General features: G+C 36.8%; 1 protein-coding gene across 7 annotated transcripts in view; it reads right to left on the bottom strand.

The window, feature by feature from the left end:
• The window catches only part of VPS8 (VPS8 subunit of CORVET complex), a 257,836-nt gene that overhangs the window by 95,492 nt on the left and 135,464 nt on the right, over nt 1-26,880 (bottom strand). For all 7 annotated transcript variants that reach the window (XM_038583601.1, XM_038583603.1, XM_038583602.1 and 4 more), the window contains 5 exons: nt 26,721-26,803; nt 25,817-25,901; nt 24,924-25,022; nt 14,746-14,835; nt 11,338-11,384 (listed from right to left, as the gene is read on the bottom strand). In XM_038583601.1, the coding sequence (XP_038439529.1) occupies nt 11,338-11,384; nt 14,746-14,835; nt 24,924-25,022; nt 25,817-25,901; nt 26,721-26,803 (404 nt within the window). The remainder of the gene's footprint in view (nt 1-11,337; nt 11,385-14,745; nt 14,836-24,923; nt 25,023-25,816; nt 25,902-26,720; nt 26,804-26,880) is intronic.

Genomic DNA, 26,880 nt, shown 5'->3' with positions numbered 1-26,880 from the left:
ATCAAGTACAAAGAGTATCTGGGTCATTCCAATGCTGTACAGACTTCAATTAAGAACTCATAAAAACTTACAGGGTAAGCTAAAACAATTTTTAAAAAATACCACTATTAATAATGGTAATGAGAAGAACTCTGAGGTTATTTGCAGTGTGTATCTTTTTCCCACTGCAAAGCTCTCCTTAACACTAAAATCTGCCAGTAATCCTACTAGCAAGAATTGTCTTGATAGGCCTAAGTCAAAGAAAGGCTGGATAGGGGGATGCCAGGGTGGCTCAGGGGTTGAGCATCTGCCTTTGGCCCAGGGCGTGATCCCAGGGTCCTGGGATCGAGTGCCGCATCGGGCTCCCTGCATGGAGCCTGCTTCTCCCTCTGCCTGTGTCTCTGCCTCTCTCTGTATCTCTCATGAATCAATAAATAAAATCTTTAAAAAAAAAAAAGAAAGGCTGGATAGGTACACGTCCTGCCACCTCAGCATAATACCTAAATTGAGGCATTCTCAGGTCTGGATGAGACATGTGATACCATGCTCTCCCCAAAGTGATGGATGGAACTGGAGAAAAAAAGGTGCAGTTTTGTGACCCCACCACAGAAATATTCTTTAAACTGTTCTCAGAAACAGTTTTGAACTGATGCTGGGTCAGACTACTATAAATTTAAAATGATAGCCACATATAATTCTGAACATACAGAGAATGAAGATGTTTAGTTTCTGGTCTGGCATGTAAAGAGCTTGAAAGTTAACACTTCCATCCTCACAGGAAAAATGCCAAACAAACCAAAAATCAACAGCTCCTCTTTGCTCTACCTGAGAGCTGAGGTCATGGGGCAAAATGTCATCCCTAAATTGGAGAGCAACAGATAGGTAGATATAAATAATCACAGCACACTGGAGTGGAAGCCAGGAGCAGAAACCACTGCTTCTGGAGCCAGTACTGGAATAGGAAAGCTTAAACTGTAAATGACAAAATGCCAGAGATTCGGTGTGGACAAACTTAAGAGTTAAATATTCTAGGTCGCCAAGCCTTGGGGTGCGGGTTCCCACACTTTCATGAATTTTATCTCAAGGAGCCACCAAGTTCTCATAGTGAAGATTAGAGAAAAATCCAGCCATGCTTCCAGTAGCAAAGAGAAGAAAAGTGGCTGATTAAAAATATATCCAGAGCATTTTGTTCTTCTTTTTTTTTTTTTTAATTTTTTTTTAATTTATTTATGATAGTCACAGAGAGAGAGAGAGAGAGAGAGAGAGAGAGAGACAGGCAGAGGGAGAAGCAGGCTCCATGCACTGGGAGCCTGATGTGGGATTTGATCTCGGGTCTCCGGGATCATGCCCTGGGCCAAAGGAAGGTGCCAAACCGCTGCGCCACCCAGGGATCCCCCATTTTGTTCTTAACAAGACCTGCTGTTACGGACTTATGTCCCCTGTAAATCCAGATGCTGAAGTCCTAACTCCCAGCATCTCACAATGTGACTTGCTTTGGAAACACCAAGTTTGTTGATGTAACTAATTAAGTTAGGATGAGGTTATACTGGAGTAGGGTGGACTCATAATCCAACATAACCTGCATCCTTAAAAGAGGGGAAATTGAGACATAATCCTACATACGGGGAGAATGCATGTGAAAATGTAGCCTGGGGGATCCCTGGGTGGCTTAGCGGTTTAGCACCTGCCTTTGGCCCAGAGCGTGATCCTGGGGTCCCGGGATCGAGTCCCGCATCGAGCTCCCTGCATGGAGCCTGCTTCTCCCTCTGCCTGTGTCTCTGCCTCTCTCTCTCTCTCTCTCTCTCATGAATAAATAAATAAAATCTTAAAAAAAAAAAAAAGAAAGAAAATGAAGCCTGAAATCAGGGTGATGCTTTTGCAAGTTGAGAAATGACAAAGACTGCCAGCAAATCATCAGAAGCTAGAGGAGAAACATGGAACAGTCTCTTTCTCACAGCCACAATCCTGTCAACACTTGATCTTAGAGTTCTCATCCCTAAAACTGAGACAATAAATTTCTGTTATTTAAGCCACACAGTTGTGGTGCTTTGTTAAGGCAGCCCTAGCAAACTAATACAACTGCTTTCCAGGAAAACTATTTTACCAGAGCTTAAACAAGCTGAGGGAAGAGAAATAACCCAAGTCGAGCCCTTTCTAGCCTTCCTGTCTCACTTAAAGGGCAAAGGGGCTACTGAGAGGTACTTGGGAGGGTCACTACCCAGACATACAACTCACCAAAAGAGTGAACACTAATCACAGGACTATAGAATGTCTCTCCTTTACCATATCTCACCACCCCATCAACAAAGCATGCCTGTATGATAATATAGAAATATAATTGAAGAACTACACAGCTCAGACTTTAGGAAAAGTCTCTGGGGAAATCCAAAGACAATCAGGGAGACAAAAACAAGGACATTCAAGGAACTTTCACCCTCAAACTATAGCTATAGCACACAATAAGTTTAGCTTCACTTCTAGCCAAATAAAAAGTCACACCAAGGACCTATTTGCCTCAGTTTACAGTACTTCATTTTGAGCTTTCAATAAAAAGATACAAGATATCCTAAAAAAACAAAAAAGGATACAGTCTGAAGAGACTCAGCAAGCATCAGAGCCAAACTCAAATATGGCAGAGATGCTAGATTTATCAGACAGGATTTAAAACAACTATGATTAATATGCCGAGGGCTGTAAAGGAAAAAGCAACAACATGTAAGAACAGATGGGTAAAGTAAGCAGTGAAATGGAAACTCTAAGAAAGGATGCAAAGAAAGAATCAAAAGAAAATGCTAGAAATGAAAAACACTGAATAAAATAAAGAATGCCTTAGATGGCTTCATCAACAGCCTGGACACAGCTGAGAATCAGTGAGCTTCAAGGTATGCCAGTAACACATCAATAGAAATTTCCACACTGAAATATTGTGGGAAAGCAAGACCCCTCTCTGTGTCTCTCATGAATAAATAAATAAATAAAATCTTTAAAAAAAATAATAAAGGGGCAGCCTGGGTGGCTCAGTGGTTTAGCACCTGCCTTCGGCCCAGGGCATGATCCTGGAGACCCAGGATTGAGTCCCACGCCGGGCTCCCTGCATGGAGCCTGCTTCTCCCTCTGCCTGTGTCTCTACCTGCCTCTCTCTCTCTCTCTCTCATGAATAAATAAATTAAATCTTTAAAAAAAATAATAAATAAATAAATTAATTAATTAAAAAATAAAAAAAAAAAAAGAGAAAGCAAGACCTCAGCAGATAAAAGAAACCATAAGAACAGGGACATGGGTAAATGGCGATAGCTTTATGCATATGGCCAAAGCAAATTATTCCCACCATCGGTCAGTAATGAAAACAATACATGTTGAAAACAGCAATGATGGTGGGTAGTTAGCCAGGCCTACTAAGGTCAGTTCCCCCATCCTCCACCGCCCCCTAGTTAATGTTTCTATGAAACCTGTGTAGATAGTCACCTATGAAGTTCCCTACTGCCTCTCTCACAATTGGTTTTCTTGAGTTGTTTTTCCTCCCTTTTTCCCACATACTTCACGTTCTACAATAATAAAACCGATAGCCAACCCAGATTCAGGGTTTCACCTTGGCACCTGTACTTCTTGGTAGTGCCTGATGGTGAAGCCCTTTCAGAATCTGAAGTATCTGTTCCAAGATACTGGATTCTGAGTAATCATTTCATCTCTCATCGGAACATGCCATGTGGCAAAATAAAAAGGAAAAAAAAACCACCCTGGGGATGGGGGGGGGGGGGGCAGAATAGAATATCCAAAAACTGTGGGACAAATATAACACCAAAAGGAGAAGAAAGAGAAAATGGGACAGAAGAAATATTTGCAGCAATAATGACTGAGAATTTCCCCTAAAGTAATGACAAATATCAAACTACAAATCCAGGAAGCTCGGAGAACACCAAACAGCATAAACAGCAAAAATCTCCACCTAGGCATATCATACTCCAACTGCAGAAAATCAAAGACAAAGTCTTAAAAGAAGTCAGAGGGAAGGAAAACAGCTTACTTATAAAGGAAGACTGATAAGAATCACACCAGACTTCTCTCCATAAACCATGCAAGCAAGAAGAGAGGAAAGGGAAGTATCTAAAGTGTTGGAAGAAAAAAGCCAACCTAGACTTCTGTATCCAGCAAATTATCTCTCAAAAGTGAAGGAGAAATACTTTCTGAGACAAACAAAAATTGTGAGAACCAGTACACCTGCCTTTCAAGAAATGTTAGAAGTTCTTCAAAAGGAAGAAAAATGATAGTCAATTAGTAGTTCTTTGCTTTTGTTTCCCTTGCCTCCAGGGACATGTCTCATAAGAAGTTGCTATGGCCAAGGTCAGAGAGGTTGCTGCTTGTGTTCTCCTCTAGGATTTTGATGGTTTTCTGTCTCACATTTAGGTCTTTCATACATCTTGAATTTATTTTTGTGTATGGTGTAAGAAAGTGCTCTAGTTTCATTCTTCTGCGAGTTGCTGTCTAGTTTTCCCAACACCATTTGTTGAAGAGAATGTTTTTCTTTTTTTTCTTTTATTCATTTGTTGAAGACTGGTTGACCATCCTGTTGTGGGTCCATTTCTGGGTTCTCTATTCTGTTCCATTGATATATGTTTCTGGTTTTTTTCTTTTTTCTTTTTTCTTTTAGGTGCCACTACCATACTGTCTTGATGATTACATCTTTGTAATATAGCTTGAAGTCTGGAATTGTGATGTCTCCAGATTTGGTTTTCTTTTTCAACATTACTTTGGCTGTTTGGGGTCTTTTCTGCTTCCATGAAAATTTTAGAATTATTTATTTGAGCTCTGTGAAAAAATGCTAGTGTTATTTTGATAGGAATTGCTTTAAACGTGTAGACTGCTTTGGGTAGTATAGACATTTTAACAAGACTTGTTCTTCTAAAACATGAGCATGGAATGTTTTTCCTTTTTTTTTTTTTTTGTCTTCTTCAATTCCTCTTATAAGTGTTCTATAGTTTTCAGGATACAGATCTTTTACCTCTTTGGTTAGGTTTATTCCTAGGTATCTTATGCTTTTTGGTGCAACTATAAATGGGATCAATTCCTTGATTCTCTTTCTGCTGCTTCATTATTGGTATAAGAAATGCTGAATTCATGCATCAGTTCTAGCAATTTTTTGGTGAAGTCTTTTAGGTTTTCTACATACAGTATCACATCTGAGAAGAGTAAAAGTTTGACTTCTTCCTTGCTGCTGTATATGCCTTTCATTTCTTTTTGTTGTCTGACTGCTGAGGCTAGGACTTACCGTACTCTGTTGAAAAACAGTGGTGAGAATGGACATTCCTGTCATCTCCTGACCTTAGGGGAAAAACTCTCAATTTTTTCCCCACTGAGGATGCTATTAGCTGTGGGTCTTTCATATATGGCCTTTATTCCCCCAGCCTTATTTTAAAACAGTTTTTTCACTATGTAAATGCTAATATGGGTATTTTAATACTAACTACTTTTTTCTTTCATTGCATTTCCTTAAACATTTTCCAAAAGTGAATCACTAGATCAAAGCATACGTATAACTTTAGAGGTCTTAATAACACACACACACACACACTATATACTTTAAGTTGCTCTCAAGAAAACAAAGTGGAGGGCAGCCTGGGTGGCTCAGCGGTTTGGCACCGCCTTCAGCCCAGGGTATGATTCTGGAGTCCCGCAATTGAGTCCCATGTTGGGCTCCCTGCATGTAGCCTGCTTCTCCCTCTGCCTGTGTCTGTCTCTCTGTATATATATTATAATTTCTCATGAATAAATAAATAATTAAAAAAAAGACAAAGTAGACTATGAAGGAGGAACACACATGCAAAGAGAGCAATGATAACATGTAGTGCCTCCTCTGCACAAACAGGTCAATACTGCTGAGGAATAAAGCAAAGAGAAATGGGAGAAAGGAAGAAAATGAACCTGGATGGACAGGCCTTGAATCACATCAAGGAAGGCCATGAGGAGTTGTGTTTTGCTTTGGATAAGAGAGCAGAAAGAACTCTGAGAAGGAGAACTTTGCCTGTTTTAAAAATGGAAGAAGAACTAGGAAGGCTGGTTAGGAAGCCTGCAAGAGGGATCAGGAGAGAGATACTGTGTGCCTGAACCAGAGGAGTAGGGAACAGAAGAGAGGACTCCTATATATATACAGGAGCTATCCAAAAAAGGTTGTGGTCATAATTGATTCTGTATGGTATGGCTGAGAAACTGGAGTAAAGCAAAGTGAAGAATACATCATTACTCTCAGAATTTTATTTAAAACACTTATACGTAATTTCCTGCTTACTTCTCTATTTCCTCCATTAGAATGTAAATTCCCTCAAGGCAGGGCCCCATCTTATTCACTATTTCATCTTCCATGCCTGCTGGAGTGCTTAGCATACTATAGTTATTCAGTAAATTGTTAAATGAAATAAATTGGCAGATAATGCCATTTCAACCTCAAGTATAGTACTTAACAGACAGCAATTTCATTATAAAGACGTAATCAATAAAGAAATAAACAAGTGTAGGCTATTTTCTTGCTATCAACCATCTATCTATCTATCTATCTATCTATCTATCTATCTATCTATCTATCTATCTAAAGGGTCTAGAGATTAGGAAATGATATGTTTTAAAAGGTTAAATCTGAGCTTCTGGCAAAGTACTAACCAAAAACACTGAAGGGTTTAGAACAAGTCTCATCAAAATATGTCACTTTGGCATATGGACTATTTTGAGCTAAAGGCAATTAAGACCCTGTGAGCTCAAGAGAAATCTTTCCCCTCCAATTAACTACCTAAAAGAATCTAAAGCGGGAGTCTTTCCCAGAGTAAGAGTTATTATCAGAGATAAATTTCATCTGAGTGGCCCATCTGTATGGCTGGGCAAAAATCTAAATCCCGAACATCTGCTCTTCTTGCCCTGTAAATTGCCCTCCTCCTCTCTGAAATCCTAGGCCCCTATCCCCCATTCCTTAGCTCAGGATGGCATATATATCTTATTTTACCTTTCTGTCTTTGAAACTCTCACGTACATGGGGTTTTCATATACATGAAATTAAATTTGATTTTCTCCTGTTATTCTGACTCCTATCAATTTGATTCTTCGTCTAGCCAGAAGAACCTTTGAAGGGTAGAGGAAAATTTATCCTAACAATAGGATTAACTGGTGGTAAGCCTGGACAAGCTGATAGGCACTAACAGAAGTAGAAATGAATTTTTCTATGTCAAACTTCATGAACGGAATATTCTAATTTTTTAAAAGACGTATTCACTTGAGAGGTGGTAGCATGTGTGCATATGGGGTAGGGGGAGCTGAGGGAGGAAGAGAATCTCAGCAGACTCTCTACTGAGCGTGGAGCCCAACACAGGGGCTCAATCTCACAATCCTGAGATCCTGACCTGATCTAAAATCAAGAGTCAGATGCTTTTGCAACCAAGGGGAGGAGTGTGGGGGGATGGGGTGACTGGAGTGATGGGCACAAGGAGGGCACTTGATGGGATGAGCACTGGGTATTATACTATATGTTGGCAAATTGAACTGAAATTAAACATTTTTTTTTTAATTAAAAAAGAGATGCTTAACCTACTAAGCACCCAGGTGCCCCCATAACAATCTAATTTTTTATTTAATTGTGAAATATGCTATTTTAACAAAGAGTGTCAATATCTTAAAATGTCCTTTCAAAATTATCCACAGAAACACTGACAAATTCAACTTAAATCCAATGTATAACCATTTCCATAATCTATGTTTTGCTCCTTGGCAAAGCTACTCATTTTCTTAGCAACACTCAAGTTTTACTTTATTTTGATTAAAGATTAGAAATACAATGTGACTTTTATGTGTTCTTTTTTTTCCTACAAGAAAATCATACCACATATTTCAGAGGCCTCCAGGACATGGTTAACAAAGGCTAAATCGACATTACCAAGAGAAGTGTACTGGGGAAAATACTGTGAATATAAATATACTTGCACATTTTCTTTATTCCTTATGCAGCTCATTGCCCCACAAAAGCCATCAGTGTCCTTTTCTATTATTCTTCAAGCATCCCCACTCCACAAAAGGCCTACATCTGGATGTAAATATATCAGGAGAACTCCCATGAGAATTCTTGGCCTGGCAGGAGTGCACACAGGGAGTGGGGGAAGGATGGGCCTTATGTAGCAGATGTCCCAAAGAAGGGAATTGGAAGAGAATGCAAATCCGTTCTCTCCCAAGCTGTTGGCCTCAATTCAGGCAAGTAATTTGCTTCTGTAGGATTAACTACCCCGCCAAAAACTATCTAATCTTTCTATGTACAGATGCCACCAATATCTTTGTAGGTCAATTAATTCTACTGAGGACATTATTTACATAGCAAAGATAACAAAGAAATCGAACAAAGACAATAGAGAAATATACTTAAGAATTCAACTAGAAGATTTGTCCCTTTAAAAATGCTATTGACAAAATAAAAGGCTACCCCCCTCAAAAACAACTCAATGAATACTGGTAAATGTTAAATCAAATATGCATAAACTATATATATATATATATATCCATATCCTATTAACTCAGGTTTTGTGGGCAAAAGTAAAAAAAAAAAAGTAATATTCTGACATGACACACATATACAGTCTCCATCTGAAAACGACTGTTTTCTTTCATTTTCCTTACTTGCCAGAACACTGCTAAAAGAACTTCATGAGTGGTTGGGGGAGAACCTGGTTGTTTAAAAAAAAAAAAAAAAAAAAAAAATCAAATGCTTAAGAACAGAATGGGAAGAATCAAAGGCAAAAATAGTCTCCACTGTCTGCCAGTGAAAACTGCCAGGCAGGCCCAGTCTACCTATTCTTGCTGTTCTTTTTCCTCTAAGCGTCTTTTCCATATTCCCTTGTTTCCCAGAACCTGACAAGACTCTAATCCCTTTTTTATCAGATTAGTCAAAAAGAATTCTTATTTAAAAAGGCTAAAATGTGTTGGGAAATCAGTCATTTAGAGCGATGACTGCATTTATATTACCTAATACTGGTATCTTTTTATTTATAAAAAATAAGATTTGGCCAGTATCATCTTCTGCATTTTATTACATGTGAGAAAGAGCCAAGCACAAAGCTGAATTTCCTCTGTCCTTCTAGCTTGAGTCCCACCAGATAGGACGGTTGGAGAAAAAGGACTTGATCAAATAAATTACCCTAAGGGAAGAGGCTCTAGGTCCTAGTGATGTGAGGAACAAAGGAAAAAAGTAAATGTGGATAAAACTGAATTTCCTTATCACCTGCAGCCCCCTGGCAGATACTTGAGGCAAGGCAGGATAAAACATTCCTCCAGGAACTCCCAAAAGGGAAAGACAATCTTAGCTTGACAATAGCTAGGCCTCCAGCATCCTGTGAGTCTTCATTAGCATATGGAAACCCTTTTGGAAACTTCCCTTGTCTTTACCTTCCTCAACACCAGAATATATAATCAGATGCTCTCACAATCCCAGGGCAGCCCTTTCTGCTCAGGGGTCCTGTCCCATGCTATAAAAACACCTTTTTGCACCAAAGACATCTCAAGAATTCTTTCTTGACTATTGGCTTCGAACCTCAACATTTCCACATCATTAGGAGAATGGATATACCACAAGGGAGGAACAGGAGGAACTGTGCCACAAGAGAAAGGGGTGCACAGGTCACAAAGAAAGGGCTGGGGCTGAGGCTGGGTGCCTCCTTCCTTGGTCTACTCAGCACCTCCCATCTTCTTTCACATCTCTGTCCCCAGCTCTCTCCACCCTTTCCCCACCAACACCCAACTGATCTAAGATGTTCCTATCAGTTAACTACAAATGACCTTGGCCCAAACTGGCTCTGCGGGAGAGACAAATGATTCATAGAAATTAAAAAAAAAAAAAAAAGAAATTATCTAGCCTCAGTGATATTCTAAGAACAGGGAATTAAAACATAGATGATGTGAAGATGTTTTGAACAGTGGTGCTGGGGTATGTAGTCAGATTGCCTTTCTAAACATCTGCCTGTGCATGTTTCTAAACATCCACATCTGGATGACTGAATTTAAATGCAGCCTGGTCTGCTCTAGATTTAAATGACTGAGATTCCAAAAAATTATTACAATCAACAAGACTACTGGCATTGTGGTATGTAAAAATAGCACAGAATCCTGGAATAACCCAAACTGAGATGATCATTAAGTAACTAAATGACTGTTTTCAGCAGCTAGTGTACACCATAAAGCAACATAAAAGTTTGTACGTCTGATGGGAAAGCTATGTCATACTGGAACATTACCCTTACACCACCGATGCTTAACTCAGTACACATCAAAAATATCCCCACCTACAATGGTTCTGTGGGTTTGGGCCCAGATGTCTGTATTTTTACAAGTTTCTAAGGTGATTCTGACACATACTTCCAGTTAGGACAGAGTGACTGTCTTAGAGGATGTTAAATATTATTCCACTCAACTCCCAATTAGTCCACTTAGTCACAGCAAAATGTTAAGATCTCTCACACAGAGCTGCTCTGCTTACAAATCCATTACTAATCTTATCTCCCTGGGTTAATTTTCATGTGATGAGTACCAGAGTAGGACTTAAAAAAAAAAAATTAAACTTTGCTTCTCACACCACCACAAGAAGTTATTTAAAATTAACACTTCAAATGAGGATTTAAGAGGTAATAAATTTAGAGGTGAGCTAGGAACTAGGGGTTTATTTTGAAAGTAAAACTATCAATCCACAGTATGGAATAAAGAACAGGAAAAAGTGATGTTAGGATAGAAAGGGGAAGCCAGATGGTCATCAGATTCTTCCTGAACCATGTCTTCACGGCATCACTTCATTATTTTCTTTTTACAATGATAACAACTCACCATGTATGCCCATGTTCAAATGAAAAGTATTCCCTCAAGATATAATCTATTTTCATCAGATGTTTTGGAATAATTTATGAAACTGTCAAACTAACATTAAATATCAAAAGTTGATTATACTATTCAGATAAAATGAGCCAGTTTCCTTTCTTCTTTTTTTTAGGGGAGACGGGGAATAGGGAGAGGCAGAGAGAGTTCATGACCTGAGCCAAAATCAAGACTTGGACACTTAACCGACTGAGTCACCATGCGCTCCACAATGGGCCAGTATTCTTTTTTTTTTTTAAAGATTTATTTATTTATTTATTTATGAGAGAGAGAGAGAGAGAGAAAGAGGCAGAGACACAGGAGGAGGGAGAAGCAGGCTCCATGCCAGGAGCCTGACGTGGGACTCGATCCCAGGACTCCAGGATCGCGCCCTGGGCCAAAGGCAGGCACTAAACCGCTGGCCAGTATTCTTAACCTCAATCTATTTCCTTTAATTTTCATCTATCTAGAATAAAAACAAATTTATTAACATACCTTGGGTCAAGAAGACTCCTCAAAAATTTGAAAAGCAAAACTTGGTTCTGAATAGAAAAACAATAAAAAAAAATTAAATTCTTCAAACTATGCCATGGTAAAGAACAATTCTAGAAAATCCCTTTTAAGTCAAACAATAAAAAAAAAAAATTAAATTCTTCAAACTATGCCATGGTAAAGAACAACTCTAGAAAACCCCTTTTAAGTCTATGTACAGATCTAAGAAATTCTAAAGAGTCATTTGGAGGTCATTTCCTCTCAGTAATTGAAATCACTGTCACACATTCCATTTTGAGTGCAGAAGAAACACAAATGCATTGTTACTGTCAAAAAAATAAAAGCCCTATACTAAGACACATCCTTAGCGGTTCTCGGCACTAGGACCTTGGGAAAGGCAGGTGCTCTGAACTGCTGTGCTGACAGTGAGTTCTAGCTACACTGAGGGGTTCACACTGCCTCACCAGGTCCTCTTTTTTGTGACAATAGCCTATTGTGATATAATCTAAGTAGAATGGGAGTTTGAGACACAAACAGCAACCACCACCAAAAAAGTTCATTAACTTCTGTAATCAACTACAGAAGAGATGTCACACTGCAACATTAACAATTAATATGTCATGAAATCTGGGTTCTGTTTCTTCCACTTACTTGCCATGTGACTGTTTAAATCACTGACTCTCTTAGTAATTCAGTTTACTTATCTGAAACAGAGAACACAATATCTTCTCTGCCTTCTGCAGAGGTAGAAGTGAAAATTAAATGAGATACACCTTAAAATACCCTGAATATAAATAATGTTTTTAAGTTCTTAGGGAAACTAAGCAAAAATTATAGCTTAGTTTTTCTTTCTTCTTTCTTTTTGGATACTTCAAACTTCATCCATATAAAGCAAAGAACTCTCAAAACTGAAAAGGATTAATGTACTTTAGAAGATGACATTTAAAACATGTTATCAGTCTTTGATTCTCTATCATTTTCCTGGTCTATCATTTTGTTTTATTTAATAGGACTCTCCTCCTGGTTATAACTTAATATTCTGGCTCTTTTTCATTTCAAGAATTCTCAAAATAATTGGTTAGAAGCGTTATTTCTTGCCACTAAGAAAGGTACTTTCATATTCAGTAAATCTTTGCAATAAAATAAATACTTCATTTATTTAAAAGAAATGTATAAGACTCTCCAAGCACTCCACAATCAAATAAACATCTTTTAAACAAAATCTATGACACTTTAGCTTTTTTATGTTTGTCTGATAAGTGACATTATATTTATTTACTTGGCCTCTCTGTCTCTAAGGATCTTTAGAGACTAAGGGAAACAGAAAATCCTGCTTAGATAACCTTAAATGACAGTGACAACACTAAGGTGAGGCAATACGTCAGAAACTGCTGACTTTTAAAGAGGGGATGGAGAGTAGTTTTAGCAGAAGTGTCCTCCTGTCCTAATCACTAGAATGGACTGAATGATTCTCCATGTACTTCTCAGTATCCTGGGCAATGCTTTATCATCATTTAAGTTCAACTATTCTGCAACTGTCTGTTGGCTTATCTGCCTTCTTCCTTAAGCATAGGCATACATGTCTATGTTTTTATATCCACAGCACATAACAGTGTTATTGGGTCACAGAAGGTACATAATATTTATTGAATTAATGGATATGTTGAGTTCATGGACCTCATTATGCTGGACAGCCAAGCCTGATGCCTGGGAGTCACTTTTAACTCATTTTCAAGTCCTGTACATGTTTTATACCACAACACACCCTGAACCCATCCACACCACCACCACTGACTTAGTCCCCATTCTCGCCATCTTCTGCCTAAACCCTTCACTTTCTAACTAGTCTCCATGGTCTCTGTTCTCCATATGCTCTGTTAGTCTACTCCCCACACTATAAAGTTAGTTTTCTATAAAATGAATCTAATGATGTCCTTTTGCTGAAAAACTTTAGTAATTCTCTGGGTTATCTAGAATATCCAGTATAATTTCTAGCGCTACACATAAGATTGTTCAGTATCAGAGTGCAAACTCTCATTTCTAGCCTCTCTAGTTTCAACTCCTCCCTCCAGCAGACCTTTTCTAGCTTCACCACGTGCTCCTCCCACCATCATCCCCAGCACGTCATGCTTCACACAGACCTGGCCATTCTCTGGATATGCATGTTGTCTCATTCCTTCAAGTCTCTACATACCCATAATCCTCTATCTAGAAAGTGATTCTCAATTCTCTGCCTAGAAAATGGATGCCGGGATCCCTGGGTGGCGCAGCGGTTTGGCGCCTGCCTTTGGCCTAGGGCGCGATCCTGGAGACCCGGGATCGAATCCCACGTCGGGCTCCCGGTGCATGGAGCCTGCTTCTCCCTCTGCCTGTGTCTCTGCCTCTCTCTCTCTCTCTCTGTGACTATCATAAATAAATAAAAATTAAAAAAAAAAAAAAAGAAAAAGAAAATGGATGCCAGTCACTCAGGACCCAGCCCAGGCATGGCTGGGGGCTCTTGTCTGGCATCAGTCCACCACTCTCTGCTCTTATTCCTACAGTGCTTTCTCCATGTGTCTGCTGTAGCACTTGTAACCTTGCATGGTATATAAGCACTTCTTTAGTTCACAGGAAAAATTAAAGAGAAGATTGTATTCTTATTTGCAACCCAAGGCCTACCTTACAGTATATGGTAAGGCCATAATAAGTGTTTTAGTTAATAAACTGCATATCTTTGTCTCTCAGGCCAGCTGCCCCCACTCACTGCTTTGGTTTTCAACTTAAAAGGTTATCCTCTCCTTCAAGTATGGGTACTTGAGGACTCTGGGTCATGCTTTATGTTGCTGTCATTGTCCTACTTCCTACCTCTATCACTTACAGCCTTAACGACAGTGAGCAAAACTCATTATTTTCACTGCAATCATAGTGACAAGTGGAACACTAGGTTCACTAATGAGTACTTCAAACTGAACATCTCAATATTTGACATTAATATAACTGTATTCTAGTTAAGATTTTACAAGAAAAATTCTAAATAGTCAACATTAACTTAATGTGAGGATGACAAAAGTCTGAATAAATAATAAATAACATCAACCTCAAAGAGAATACAGATGTAGTTCCTATAGAAAAACAAAAGAAAACAAAAAAGAGGAGGAGGGATCTTCTGTGGATTACAAATTCTAGAATAAGTACAGAGTATAGTTCTAAAAATGTTTCTGGGATGTTACTACTTACTATGCAAAAAGATGAACTCCTTCATTTCCAGATGCAGAGATTATCACACAACTGCTCCCAAATACACACACAGTATAAAAAATGCTTAAATGGCAACTATCGAAGAAATTACTACAATCAAAAGTGCTTAAATGGATATTCAGTAATTATCTCTCCACTAGATGTTTCTTCCCAATTTATTTTTGCAATATTTACCTGGAGTTTTTTAATGACTGTTTCAATCTGTTCAGAAAAGTGAGTAGCAACCAGCTCTGCAGCTTTACAGGGCCTCAGGGATACAAGTTCCTAAAGTGAAAGGAAAAGATAAAGTGATCTCTTATGTTAACTAGAATTTCCATTTGTGTGAAACATGATTTGCCTACTTTAGTATTTTCATAAGCTTCTACATTGCCTTTCAGAAGACCTCAATATAAGGTCTCAATTTAAAGGCACATTGCAAAGGAACAAAATTAGAAATATACCAGGTAAAAAATAGATTTTGATATAACAGTAATTCAGAATGCTTAGAAAATGAAAGCATTAAAACTCTGGATATAAGCCTTGATATCTACAGGATGAACAGAAGGAACAAAAGCTTTCCCAAATTTCCTAGTCAGTGAATTTCACCCTTGAGCTTAAAGTAATCACTGGAAACAATGAAAAGAAAAAAAGAGGAGAGTTGAAAATTTTCTAAAATTTTGAAAACTTTACTCTTGATGCCTGGTGGATTTTGAAACAAGGAGTGTCTTGGGATGCCCGAGTGGCTCAGCGGTTGGGCACCTGCCTTCAGCTCAGGGCATGATGCTGGAATGCCTGGATCAAGTCCCACATCGGGCTCCCTGCATGGAGCCTACTTCTCCCTCTGCCTGTCTCTGCCTCTCTCTCTCTGTCTCTCATGAATAAGTAAATAAAATCTTTTTTTAAAAAAAAAGGAGTGTCTTAAAACAATTAAGGGTCACAAGTCTTACATGAGACTAAGAGGTTGATCACTGTTTATCAATTACAGTAAATAACATCTATTCCTGCCAAATTTAAGACTTCCAATCTGCCCTCTCGTGGAACTTTCATAAACATTATGGCTGGCTATTTATCTTCTTGAAACTCTCTTCTAAGTTGGTTTCTGTAACTTACTCTTCTACCCTTCCAACTGCAGCTTTACATGGCTAAAATGCAAAGACCAACTACAGATTAACATGATATACTGTCAAATAAAAATGAGACAAGTTACTGTGACAGCAACATTCATGGTACATCTAATATGTCTGTATCAGTACCTGCTCTTTAATAATGAGCAGACATTAGTAACTATACTCTATACTACTTTTATATAATAGACCTCAAAACAGAGAAGGTACAACTAACCAATACTACAAATGAAAAGGGGGGATATTACTACCAATCTGCAGATATTAAAAAGAAATTATTATGAATGAATTTATATCAAGAATTTGAAAATTTAGACAACATAGAGAAAAGTTTCTAGAAAAAATGTCTTTTAATAAGTTGACTTAACAATTAGAAAAACCTGCCTTGATTTTTAATCACTAAGGAAACTGAATGAATATTAAAAAAATTTTTCCATATGGAAAACTCCAGGCCCAAAGAGCATCACTGGTGAGTTCTAACAACCATTTAAGGAAGAAATAATGCCAACATTAATTAACCCTTAAAGAGAATAGGAAAAACAAAAACAAAACTTCACATTTCCTGAGACGATCAAAATTTTTGACACCTAACCCCAATAGGATAATATAAAAAAGGAGAACTACAGATCAGTCATAATCATAAGCACTGATACAAATATCCTAAATAAAAACAAAGTCCAACAATATTTTAAAAGGATAATGCCAGGATTAAGTTATGGTTATCCACATTAGTCAAGGCTGGTTTAGTATCAATAAGATTCACCATAACTATAGAGTAAGAAACAAAATGTGAAAAAATTCATTTATGAAAAAATTGTTAACATACAGAAATAAAAGACTTCCATAAAAGTCTAGTAAACATTGTATTTATATTGGAAATAAAAATGTTTAAAATACCATTAACAATAGCAAATTTTATGCTAAAAATATGAAATTGTGACAGCTAATCTAATGAAGAATGGAAAATCCCTAGAGAAAATTATAAACCCTTATAGAAGCTCTTGAATAAAGGCTTATATCATATGGTCATAAACTGGAAGACTCTATATCATAAAGATGCCAATTAAATTTAAGATAATTGATGGATTCAGTGCAATCTCTATGAGAATCATAAAGTTAAAAGAAGTTTTTTGGTAGAACTTGACTAGCTCATAATAAAATATATTTAAAAGCATAAAAGGTTGATAGGTGGGGAGGATGGCAGAGTAGGAGGATCCTAAGCTCACCTCTTCCCACTGATACAACTAGGTAACACCCATATTAGTATAAACCTAGAAAAGACTCGAAGACAGGCAGAACGAACACACTCTCCACAGCTAAATATAGAGAGGAGAACCCACTGTAGGGAGTAGAAAGGGTGAAGACAAGGTACAGAGCAAAATGGACCAACGGGACTATCCACAGGAACGATGGACACCGTGGGCATGGAGTGGAGAGAAAAACGGACTCTCACATCAGGGTGAACAGGGGACTTCACACTGCAGGGCACTTACAGGACCTCTTCTTCATAAAGCCACTATTTTCAACAGGAGACATAACTGACTTTCCTAACACATAGAAGTAGACACAGAGAGTTCAACAAAATGAGGAGACAAAGGAATATGTCTCAAATGAAAGAACACGACAAAAATCACAGCAAGATAGCTAAATGAAACAAAGATAATATGCCTATACAAAACTTAAATTAGTGGTCATAAAGATACTCACTAGACTTAAGAGAGTGGAGGACCTCAGTAAGACTCTTAACAAAGACACAGAAAATATCAAAAAGAACCAGAGATGAAGAACTCAATTACTGAAATTAAAAATATATTACATGAGATAAATAGTAGACTAGAAGAAGCAGAAGAATGGATGAGCAGAAGAATGACCTGGAGGACAGAGTAACAGAAAGCAATGAAGCTGGACAAAATAGAGGGGGGAAAAAAAAGGGAAAACGTCTTAGAGACATCAGCAGCACCATCAAGCACAGTAACATTCACATTATGGGGATTCCATAAGAAGAGAGAGAAAGGGGTGTAGATAGTTTATTTCAAGAAACAATTGCCAAAAACTTCCTGATTCTGGGGAAGGAAATATCAAGATCTAGGAGACACAGAGAGCCCCCCAACAAAATCAACCCAAAGAGGTCCTCACCAAGACACACAGTATTTAAAATGGCAAAATGTACTGATAAAGAGTGAATTTTAAAAGCAGCCAGAGGAAAAAAAATAAAATTAAATAAAATAAAAGCAGCCAGAGAAAACAGTTATGTACAAAGGAAACCCCTAAAAGGATAAGAGCTGATTTTTCAGCAGAAACTTTGAAGGCCAAAAGACCAAGTATATTCAAAGGCTAAAAGAAAAAAATCTGCAGCCAAGAATACTCTATCCAGCAAGGCTACCATTCAGAACAGACGGGGAGATAAAGAGTTTCTCAGACAAACAAAAGTTAAAGGAATTCATCATCACTAAAACAGTCCCATAAGAAATGTTAAAGGGAACTCTCTGAGTGGAAAGAAAGACAATAAGAGTAAGCAGTAAACACAAAAGCAGTAAAATTAAGTATATCTATAAAAATCAGTCAAGGCATTCACAAAATACATGGATATAGAGTACGCCACCATATGCCTAAAACCTGGGAGGGAAAGGAGTAAAAAAATGAGTTCTAACTTAAGTGACCATCAACTTAATACATGCATAAATGTTACATATAAATCTAAGGTAATCACAAATCAAAAACCAGTTACAGGAACATTTGGATGCATAGGCTTCATGCTCTGCTCATTGTTCAGTACTATTAATAGTCACAGGATAGAGATAGAGCTACTGAAATGGCAATTTGAATTTTAACATAGTTTAGAATTTGTCAGTATGTACACAAGGGAAGATCATTTTGGAATTTTGAGGGGGAAATGTGTTAAACATCTTATTTGAGTGCAGAATGATACTCTCACGTTTTCTGCTGCCAATAAAAAAATTCAGCTACTAATATATAAAAAATAGTAAAAGATATGCAAAAAATGAAGAGCAAGGAATCCAAGTATACTGCTAAACAAAGCCAACATACCATGAAAGTGTGTTGAGAGAGCATTTGAAAAAAGGTACAGAGAAAAACTATAAAAACAACCGTAAGATCAGTAACAAATGGCAGTAATAAACACATACCTATCAATAATTATTCTGAATACAAATGGACTAAATGCTTCAATCAAAAGACACAATGTGATATAATGGATAAAAAAAAACAAGACCCATCTATATGCTGCCTATAAGAGATTCATTTCAGATCTAAAGACATATACAGATCAAAAGTGAAGGGATAAAAAAAGCATTTACCATGCAAATGGAAGTAAAAAGAAAGCTAGGGTAGCTTTCTATATTGGACAAACTGGGCTTAAAAAAAAGAATATGAGACAAATAAAAGACATTATATAATTAAAAAGGTAACAATCCAACAAGAAAATATAACAACTGTAAGTATTTATGTACCCAACTTGGGAGCACCCAAATATATAAAGCAGATAATAACAACAGAAAGGAAGTCATTGATAATAAGACAATAACAGGTTACTTTAACATCCCACTTACATTAATGGACAGAATTTTCCAGTCAACAAGGAAATAGTGGCTTTGAATGACACACTACAACAGATGCATTTAACAGATATATTAAAAATATTCTGTCTTAAAATAGCAGAACACACATTTTTTAAAAATTGCACATGAAACATTTTCCAAACAGATCACATGTTAGGCCACAATGAGTCCAAACAAATTCAGAAAGATTGAAATCACACCACACATCTTTTCCAACTACAATGCTATGAAACTAAAGTCAATCAGAAGAAAGAATCTGGAATGACTACAAATAAATCGAGGTCAAATAACATGCTACTAAACAACAAATGGGTCAACCAAGTAATCAGAGTAAATAAAAAAATAAATGGAGGGCAGCCCGGGTGGCTCAGCGGTTTAGCTCCGCCTTCAGCCCAGGGCATGATGCTGGAGACCCGGGATCAAGTCCCACATTAGGCTCCCTGAATGGAGCCTGCTTCTCCCTTGGCCTGTGTCTCTGCCTCTTTCTCTCTCTCTATCGCTCAAGAATAAATAAATAAAATATTAAAAAAATAATAAATGGAAACAGGGGTGCTTGTAGCTCAATCAGTTAAGCATCCACATTTGGCTGGGATCCTGGTCCTGGGGTCCTGGAATCAAGCTCCATGTCAGGCTCCCCATTACCTGGGCAGCCTGCTTCTCCCTCTCCCTCTGCCCTGCCCCCTTGTTCATGCTCACTCTCTTTTGTATCCATCATAGCAACATTTTCCTAGATATGTCTCCTGAGGCAAGGGGAAAAAAGCAAAAATAAGCTACTGGAATTGTATCAAAATAAAAAGCTTCTGTACAGAAAAGGAAACCAACAAAACTAAAAGACAATCTTAATAGGAATATATCCAATAACAAGTTAGTATCCAAAATACATAAAGAATTCTATAGCACAATACCAAAAAACCAAATAATCCAATTAAAATGAGCAGAAGACATGAACAGACATTTCTGCAAAGATGACATACAGATGGGAAACAGATACGTGAAAAGATGCTCAACATCACTTATCATTAGGAAAATGCAAATTAAAACCACAAGGAGATATCACCCCATACTTGTCAGAATGGCTAAAGTCAAAACACACAAGAAACCAGTGTGGGTGAGGATGTGAAGAAAAAGGAACCCTCATGCACTGTGGTTGGAAATGCAAACTGATTTGGAAAACAGTGTATAAACTCCTCAAAAAATTAAAAATGGAGCTACCATATGATCCAGTAATTCTACTACTGGGTATTTACCCAGAGAATATGAAAATACTAATTTGAAAAGATATATGTACCGCTATGTTTACTGCTGCATTATTTGCAATAGTCAAATTATGGAAGCAGCCCAAGTTTCCATCAACAGATGAATGGATAAAGAAGATGTGGTCTATGTATACAATGGAATATTACTCAGCCATTAGAAAGGACAAATACCTGCCATTTGCTTCGACATGGATGGAACTGGAGGGTATTATGCTGAGTGACATAAGTCAATTGGAGGACAAACATTATACGGTTTCACTCACATGGGGAATATAAGAAATAGTGAAAGGAATTATAAGGGAAAGGAGGGGAAAATGAATGGGAAAAATTAGAGAGGGTGATAAAACATGAGACTCCTAACTCTGGGAAATGAAAAATGGGTAGTGGAAGAGGAGGCAGGCGGGGGGATGGGGTAACTGGGTGATGAGCACTGAAGAGGGCACTTGAGGGGATGAGCACTGGGTGTTATACTATCTGTTGGCAAATTGAAATTCAATTAAAAAAAAAAGATGTGGTATATATACACAATGGAATATTAGTCATAAAAAAGAATGAAATCTTGCCATTTGCAACAATATGAATGAATGTGAAGAGAGAGTATAATGCTAAGTGAAATCAGTCAGAGAAGGACAAATACCATATGATTTCATTTAATATGTGGAATTTAGGAAACAAAACAAAGGAAAAAGGAAACCAATCAAAAAAACAGACTCAACTATAGAGAACTGATGGTTACCAGAAGGGATGGGAGTGGGAAGATGGATGAAATAGGTGAAGAGGATTAAGAGTACACTTACCACAGTGAGCGCTGAGTAATGTACAGAACTGCTGAATCACTATACTGTACACGAAAAGTAATATAACACTGAAAGTTAACAGTACTGGAATTAAAGTTTAAAAATAAAGAAATAAATGTATAAAAGGTCAAAATAGCCAATACTCTCTTAAAGATGTCAAGATTTATTATAAAACAACAATATTTAATAGTGTGGTACTGATGCAGAGACAAATAAGAGCAGTGAAGAAGAATAGAGTGCTGAATAACAGATCAAACATAGAGATCCTTGATATGCTTCTGACAAAGTAGTATTGCTAAGCAATGGGGAAAGGCAACCTTTTAAAATAACTGTTGCTGGGAAAATTGGACACCCATACTTTAAAAATTAATTGCATACAGCGCCAGACCATATATAAAAACTTTTGAGCAGACCTAAGATTCAAAGACAAAAAATAAACAAGAAAGCTTTTAGACAATAATAAGGGAGAATTTCTTCTTTACTACAGAAGGAAAAAATTGATAATTTGACTACTAAGAAAAAAGAAGAACTTTGCTTTTAAAAGAACCACAGAAATGAGCCACAGAGTGGAAGATATCCACAACACATATCACTGAAAAAACTAACATTCAGGATACATGACAAATTCCCATAAATCAGTTAGTACAAGAGACATTCTAGTTTTAAAATGGGCAAAAGACTTCAATCGGCACCTCTCAGAAAGAGAATTTAAATGACCAATAAACAAAAAAAGACTATCAATCTTATTAGTAATTAAAAGTATGTAAATTACAAACATAATAAAATATCATTATACATGCACCAGACTGGCAAAATTTAAGTCTAGCAAGGATATAGAGCTAATGGAAAATCTCATTCAATGCAAGCATCTGGTGAAGTTGAATACATTTATCCCATTTAACTAGCAAGTATATAGGCCCCAGAGGAGAGATTTATCAAACATTAGCATGCATCAAAATCACCTGGAGGGCTTATCAAACCATATTGCTAGCCCTACCTCCAGAGTTTCCAATTTACTAGGTCTGAGGCAAAGATGGAAACTGCCCTTCTATCAAGTTCTCAGCTGATGCTGTAATGTGAGACTGCCCTCAAGAAATGCTGTGTTTAAAATGCATGTATGAGAATGATTGTGGATGGACTACTTTTAATAGTCAAAAACTAGAAATAGAAATGTTCACCAACAGCAGAAATGACTAAATTGTAATATAACTGTAAAAATGGAATACTATACAAGAATTAAAATGAACCACAGCTACCTACAACAAAATGTACAAACTTCAAAGAGCAGAACTCCATTTATGTAAAGGTGAGAAAAAGGCAAAACAAACATGTCTTTTTAGAGACGCAGATATGTGCAGTAGCAGTATATAGAAAGGCAGGCCATTATCAGAAAAACCAGGATCCTGGCCATATTAGGGAAGGCAAGAAAGTGTAATCAGGAAAGGATATACACAAAAAGTCTAAGGTATTGGAAATAACTAAATTTCTTGATCTGGGCCTTGGATGTTTGCTTTTTTAAATGTGTCATTAAACTGTACATTTGTTGTATGCACTCTTTGGGATGTTTTCTGTATTTCAAATGAAAAATACTTTAAAGATTTATTTGAGAGAGAGAGAGAGAGTGTGAGAGAGAGCGAGTGGGGGAGGGAGGGGGAACTTAAGCAGACTCCCTGCTGAGTGCAGCCTGACATGGGAATTCAATCTCACCACCCATGAGATCATGGTGAACCAAAATCAAGAGTCGGACGCTCAAGTGACCTGAACCACCCAGGTGCCCCAAAATGAAAAATATTTTTAAAAATCTAATGAAACATATTTTGTCCATACTGGAAAAACCATTGGAACTAGAGATTCTTTACCTGGAATCCACAGATCCAATCTAAGGATAGCTTTTAGGCGATCCCTGAAATTATAAGCAAAATTATGCATCTGTGCATATGCACAATATTATGTGTCATGGGTCCAAATCTTTCAAGAGATTCACCCAAGAGGTCTATAACCCTCAAAGTGTTAAGAACCACTAATCTATATACCTGTGTCTACTGTCAGAAAATTGAGGACTTCCCTCCACCTTTCAAATCATTGAAAGTTGATTTTATTCACATAATTTAAGCCACAGAAGTTCTTCAACAAAAAGTCTATATATTTTTAACTGTGGCCTTAAGAGATATTAAAAAGTTCAAGGTGAAAAAAATGTGCAGATGTGGGGAAAACAGTCAGCAGAAATAATTGTTGTGCAGCAAAAACACTTCCTGTTTCTCCAGTATGAGTTTTCTGCTGAGTGATTTGTTTACTCATTGATTAATTCATCATGTTTCACATTATACAGAGACAAAGCTTCATTTTCAGATGTCTGGAGTCCCTGTGCTCAAACTACTGCATAATGCAGATGAAGTGAAATGAAGAAGCCATAATGTAACTATGGAGACAAGGGAATGATGAAAGGAAAAAGAATACAAAATGATTAAAGGAAAAAAAGATACAACTGAAAATAGAGAAAGGTTTTCCTGGGTTTTTTCCACCAAGATATATTCACCTTATCGTTAGCAGGAATATGGTAACATTAAATAACATATATGTTCTCAATCCTTCAGATGAAAAAGTGTAGCAATTACTTCAGACCACAGATCTACTGACTGACTATACCACCTTTCATACCACATGTTTCATATAAGATGCTGTTCACATTTCTGATCTCTCTAAACTTTACAACCATCAGGAACTAGAAGAAAGAATTCACATCACAAGCAGTTTCCTTAAAGTTTCAGAGCTTATCCTTTCTTATCATTTTCCATATGTATAATATTTTTAAAAAGATATTAAATAATCATATCTTTCACTATATCTCTAAGCCTTTCACCAGAAGTTCCCCTATCAGCTGATCTTTGCTACATGGAGAAAAACTTTGTAGATTTGTTCTCTCCAAAACTAGGATTACCTCAGCATCTTTCACTATACTTTTTTTTCAATTATCAGTGATCTATAAAACAGAATAAAAAAACCTGCTAACTGTTGGTTTTTGAGGTGCAGTGTACATGATGAATCTAAGAAAACAAACACGAGAACTGATTTGGGGGGTCCTCTTCAGAATGCATTTGTGATCATGTGTTCACCACACGTGCATTAGTCTCCTCATTTAGGCATCTATAAGTTTGTTTTTTAAAAAGAAGCTCTTGCTCTAAAGTCAACTCCTGCATTCTTGTAACACAGCATGCATAAACAAAATCAGAACTGTCATTCTATTATATATGGAAAAATAAAGCAAAGAGAACAACGCATTGCAGTAAAAATTCCATTGGGTGATTGAGAGGAATGGCTCCCTATCACATTTTAGAGGAGGAAGACCAATACTATTCTGAGTCATTCTAAGGTTCCAAAAACCCACTAAATCCAGTTTGTCATGCAGCTGAGTGAATGAGTTATTTTCAGAAGTCACAATACAATACATTGTATATGACATGGATTTGATGAAATATCAGGTGAAATAAATAATCTGAAAAAGGCATTAATCCTCAAGTAGATCAACTTAATGATATGCTATTACTTAGTTAGCATACACTTAATTTGGGAGATAGCCATACAAATGGGGAAGTTTAAAAAGTTTTGTTGAATCAGTACCTCGATATGATCCATTGCTTTCTGCCATACAGATTGCTTCTCCTCTGCACTGTGTCCAGGAATGGATAATATATTGTGAATATAGTTAAAGACTTCTTCCTGAAGAGCACAAGACAACTTATTTATTCATTCATTCATTCATTCATTCATTCATTCATTCAATATTTAGTCACTACCTACTATCTGTACCAGTCTTGGTAAGCATCTGTTACTTAGAGATGGTAAACCACTTGTAAATAGTTAAACTGCTGGAAAATGGACACTAAAGAGAATAAGTTTAATGTTTAGGGTAGACTCTTGGAAGTTGCAAATCCATCCCAATTAATTTTGGTCTCAATTTCATTAACCAAATGAGGGAATATCATACTTCTTCTGTCTTTGGTCGACCATGTCCACATTCCCAATTTCATTTCACATCACTATTGCCCTTCTCTATTATCCTGGTCCCACTCCTAGAATACTTTTCATTGACTCTGCTTGACTGGCTTCATCTCAAATTCCAAAACTCAAGCTCTATGTCACCTCCTCTGAGATTCCTTCCCTGGATGCTCTGTAGAAGTCAGTTTTCCCAGTATGTTCTCAAGTTTGTCTCCATTTTCTTCTCTCAAGCACTCATCACATCTGTAATTAAGTATCTTGTTTCCTTATGTCAAATCTCCATCACTGAACTATAAGTTCTAACGCTGCAGAAAATATATCTATTTTAATGGTCAATGTATACTAATGGTAGGCACTCTACAAAAATCTGGTGAATAAATGAAGAAAAACCTTGAAATCAGCAAACATATAACCCAACATTTCTACTGAATAGTTATCCGTACTTAATAGTTCTACTTAATAAGGGGAAGGGAGGACTGAGTAAGAAAAAAAGGTAAAGCAGCCTCATAACTCACCTCCCTTAGTGGGTCACGTAAGTAGCAATCGATTATTTTGTCATATTGGTGTTCTCGTTCATACATAAACTCACAAATTTGATAGCTAGAACATAAGAGGAAAAACTTCAAAGTACCAAACAGGCAGGTAGTTATTAGTTTACTGTTTCAAAAAGTTTGCTCACAGAGGTTAGTATTAAGAAAAATGAATATAGTAGATGTGATTTCTACTGTAAAATGAAGTTACAGCATCTAAGGGAGAGGAGTATCTGCCATTCCTCTAAATACAAGATTAAAATGCTGCTGAATATGAATATTATGTTTCTAAGAAATTTCGAAACTGAGTACAAAATAAATGTTAAAGCAACAATAATATGTCACATAAAGATAGTTATTAGTCAACAACTATATGAAGTTTGTTCAGAATCAAATATGTCAAATATTCAACATTGAACAAATCAGATAAGTAATACTGTTAACATATTGTATCTTATTTGCTATGTTAAATTCCGCATTGTTTAGAAAAATGTATGAATAAGGTGGCTCAAAAATCTATAAAATAATGGAAATTTTAAGTAAACAAAACTAAAATAATAAATCATAAGATGTAAATTAAAAGATTACATCATTTTCATACTAAAATGTACATGCACTTCAAATTTACTCACTGTTAATTTCTGCAAATGTTACTAATTTTAGACTTGAAAGACAAAAGCTTTTTATTTATTTATTTTTATTTGAAAGATAAAAACTTGCATTTAGGTTTTTTTTATTATTTGCACAGGTTTCTTTCTTTTTTCTTTTTTCTTTTTTTTTTTTTTGCACAGGTTTCTTAATTAAAAATTGGCAGTGCATGAATGGGCTTCCAGTTAGAGAAGTCAAAACTAGTATATGGCAATTAATGTATGCCTTAAAAACAACTTACAATTCTGCTTTTTCTGCCATCCGGATAAGCCGACTCTCTTCAAACTGAACTATGCCTCCAGCTTGCAGCAACTCTAAAAGGACCTTAACATTTAAAATAAATGAGTAAAAACACTTTGGAATCTACTTTTATTTACTAGCTCCGTAAGAGTCCATTCAGC

Source organism: Canis lupus, chromosome 34 (genome assembly GCF_011100685.1).
Source record: "Canis lupus familiaris isolate Mischka breed German Shepherd chromosome 34, alternate assembly UU_Cfam_GSD_1.0, whole genome shotgun sequence".
In the NCBI taxonomy this organism is placed as follows: Eukaryota; Metazoa; Chordata; class Mammalia; order Carnivora; family Canidae; genus Canis; species Canis lupus.
This window is presented reverse-complemented; position numbering and strand designations above follow the sequence as displayed.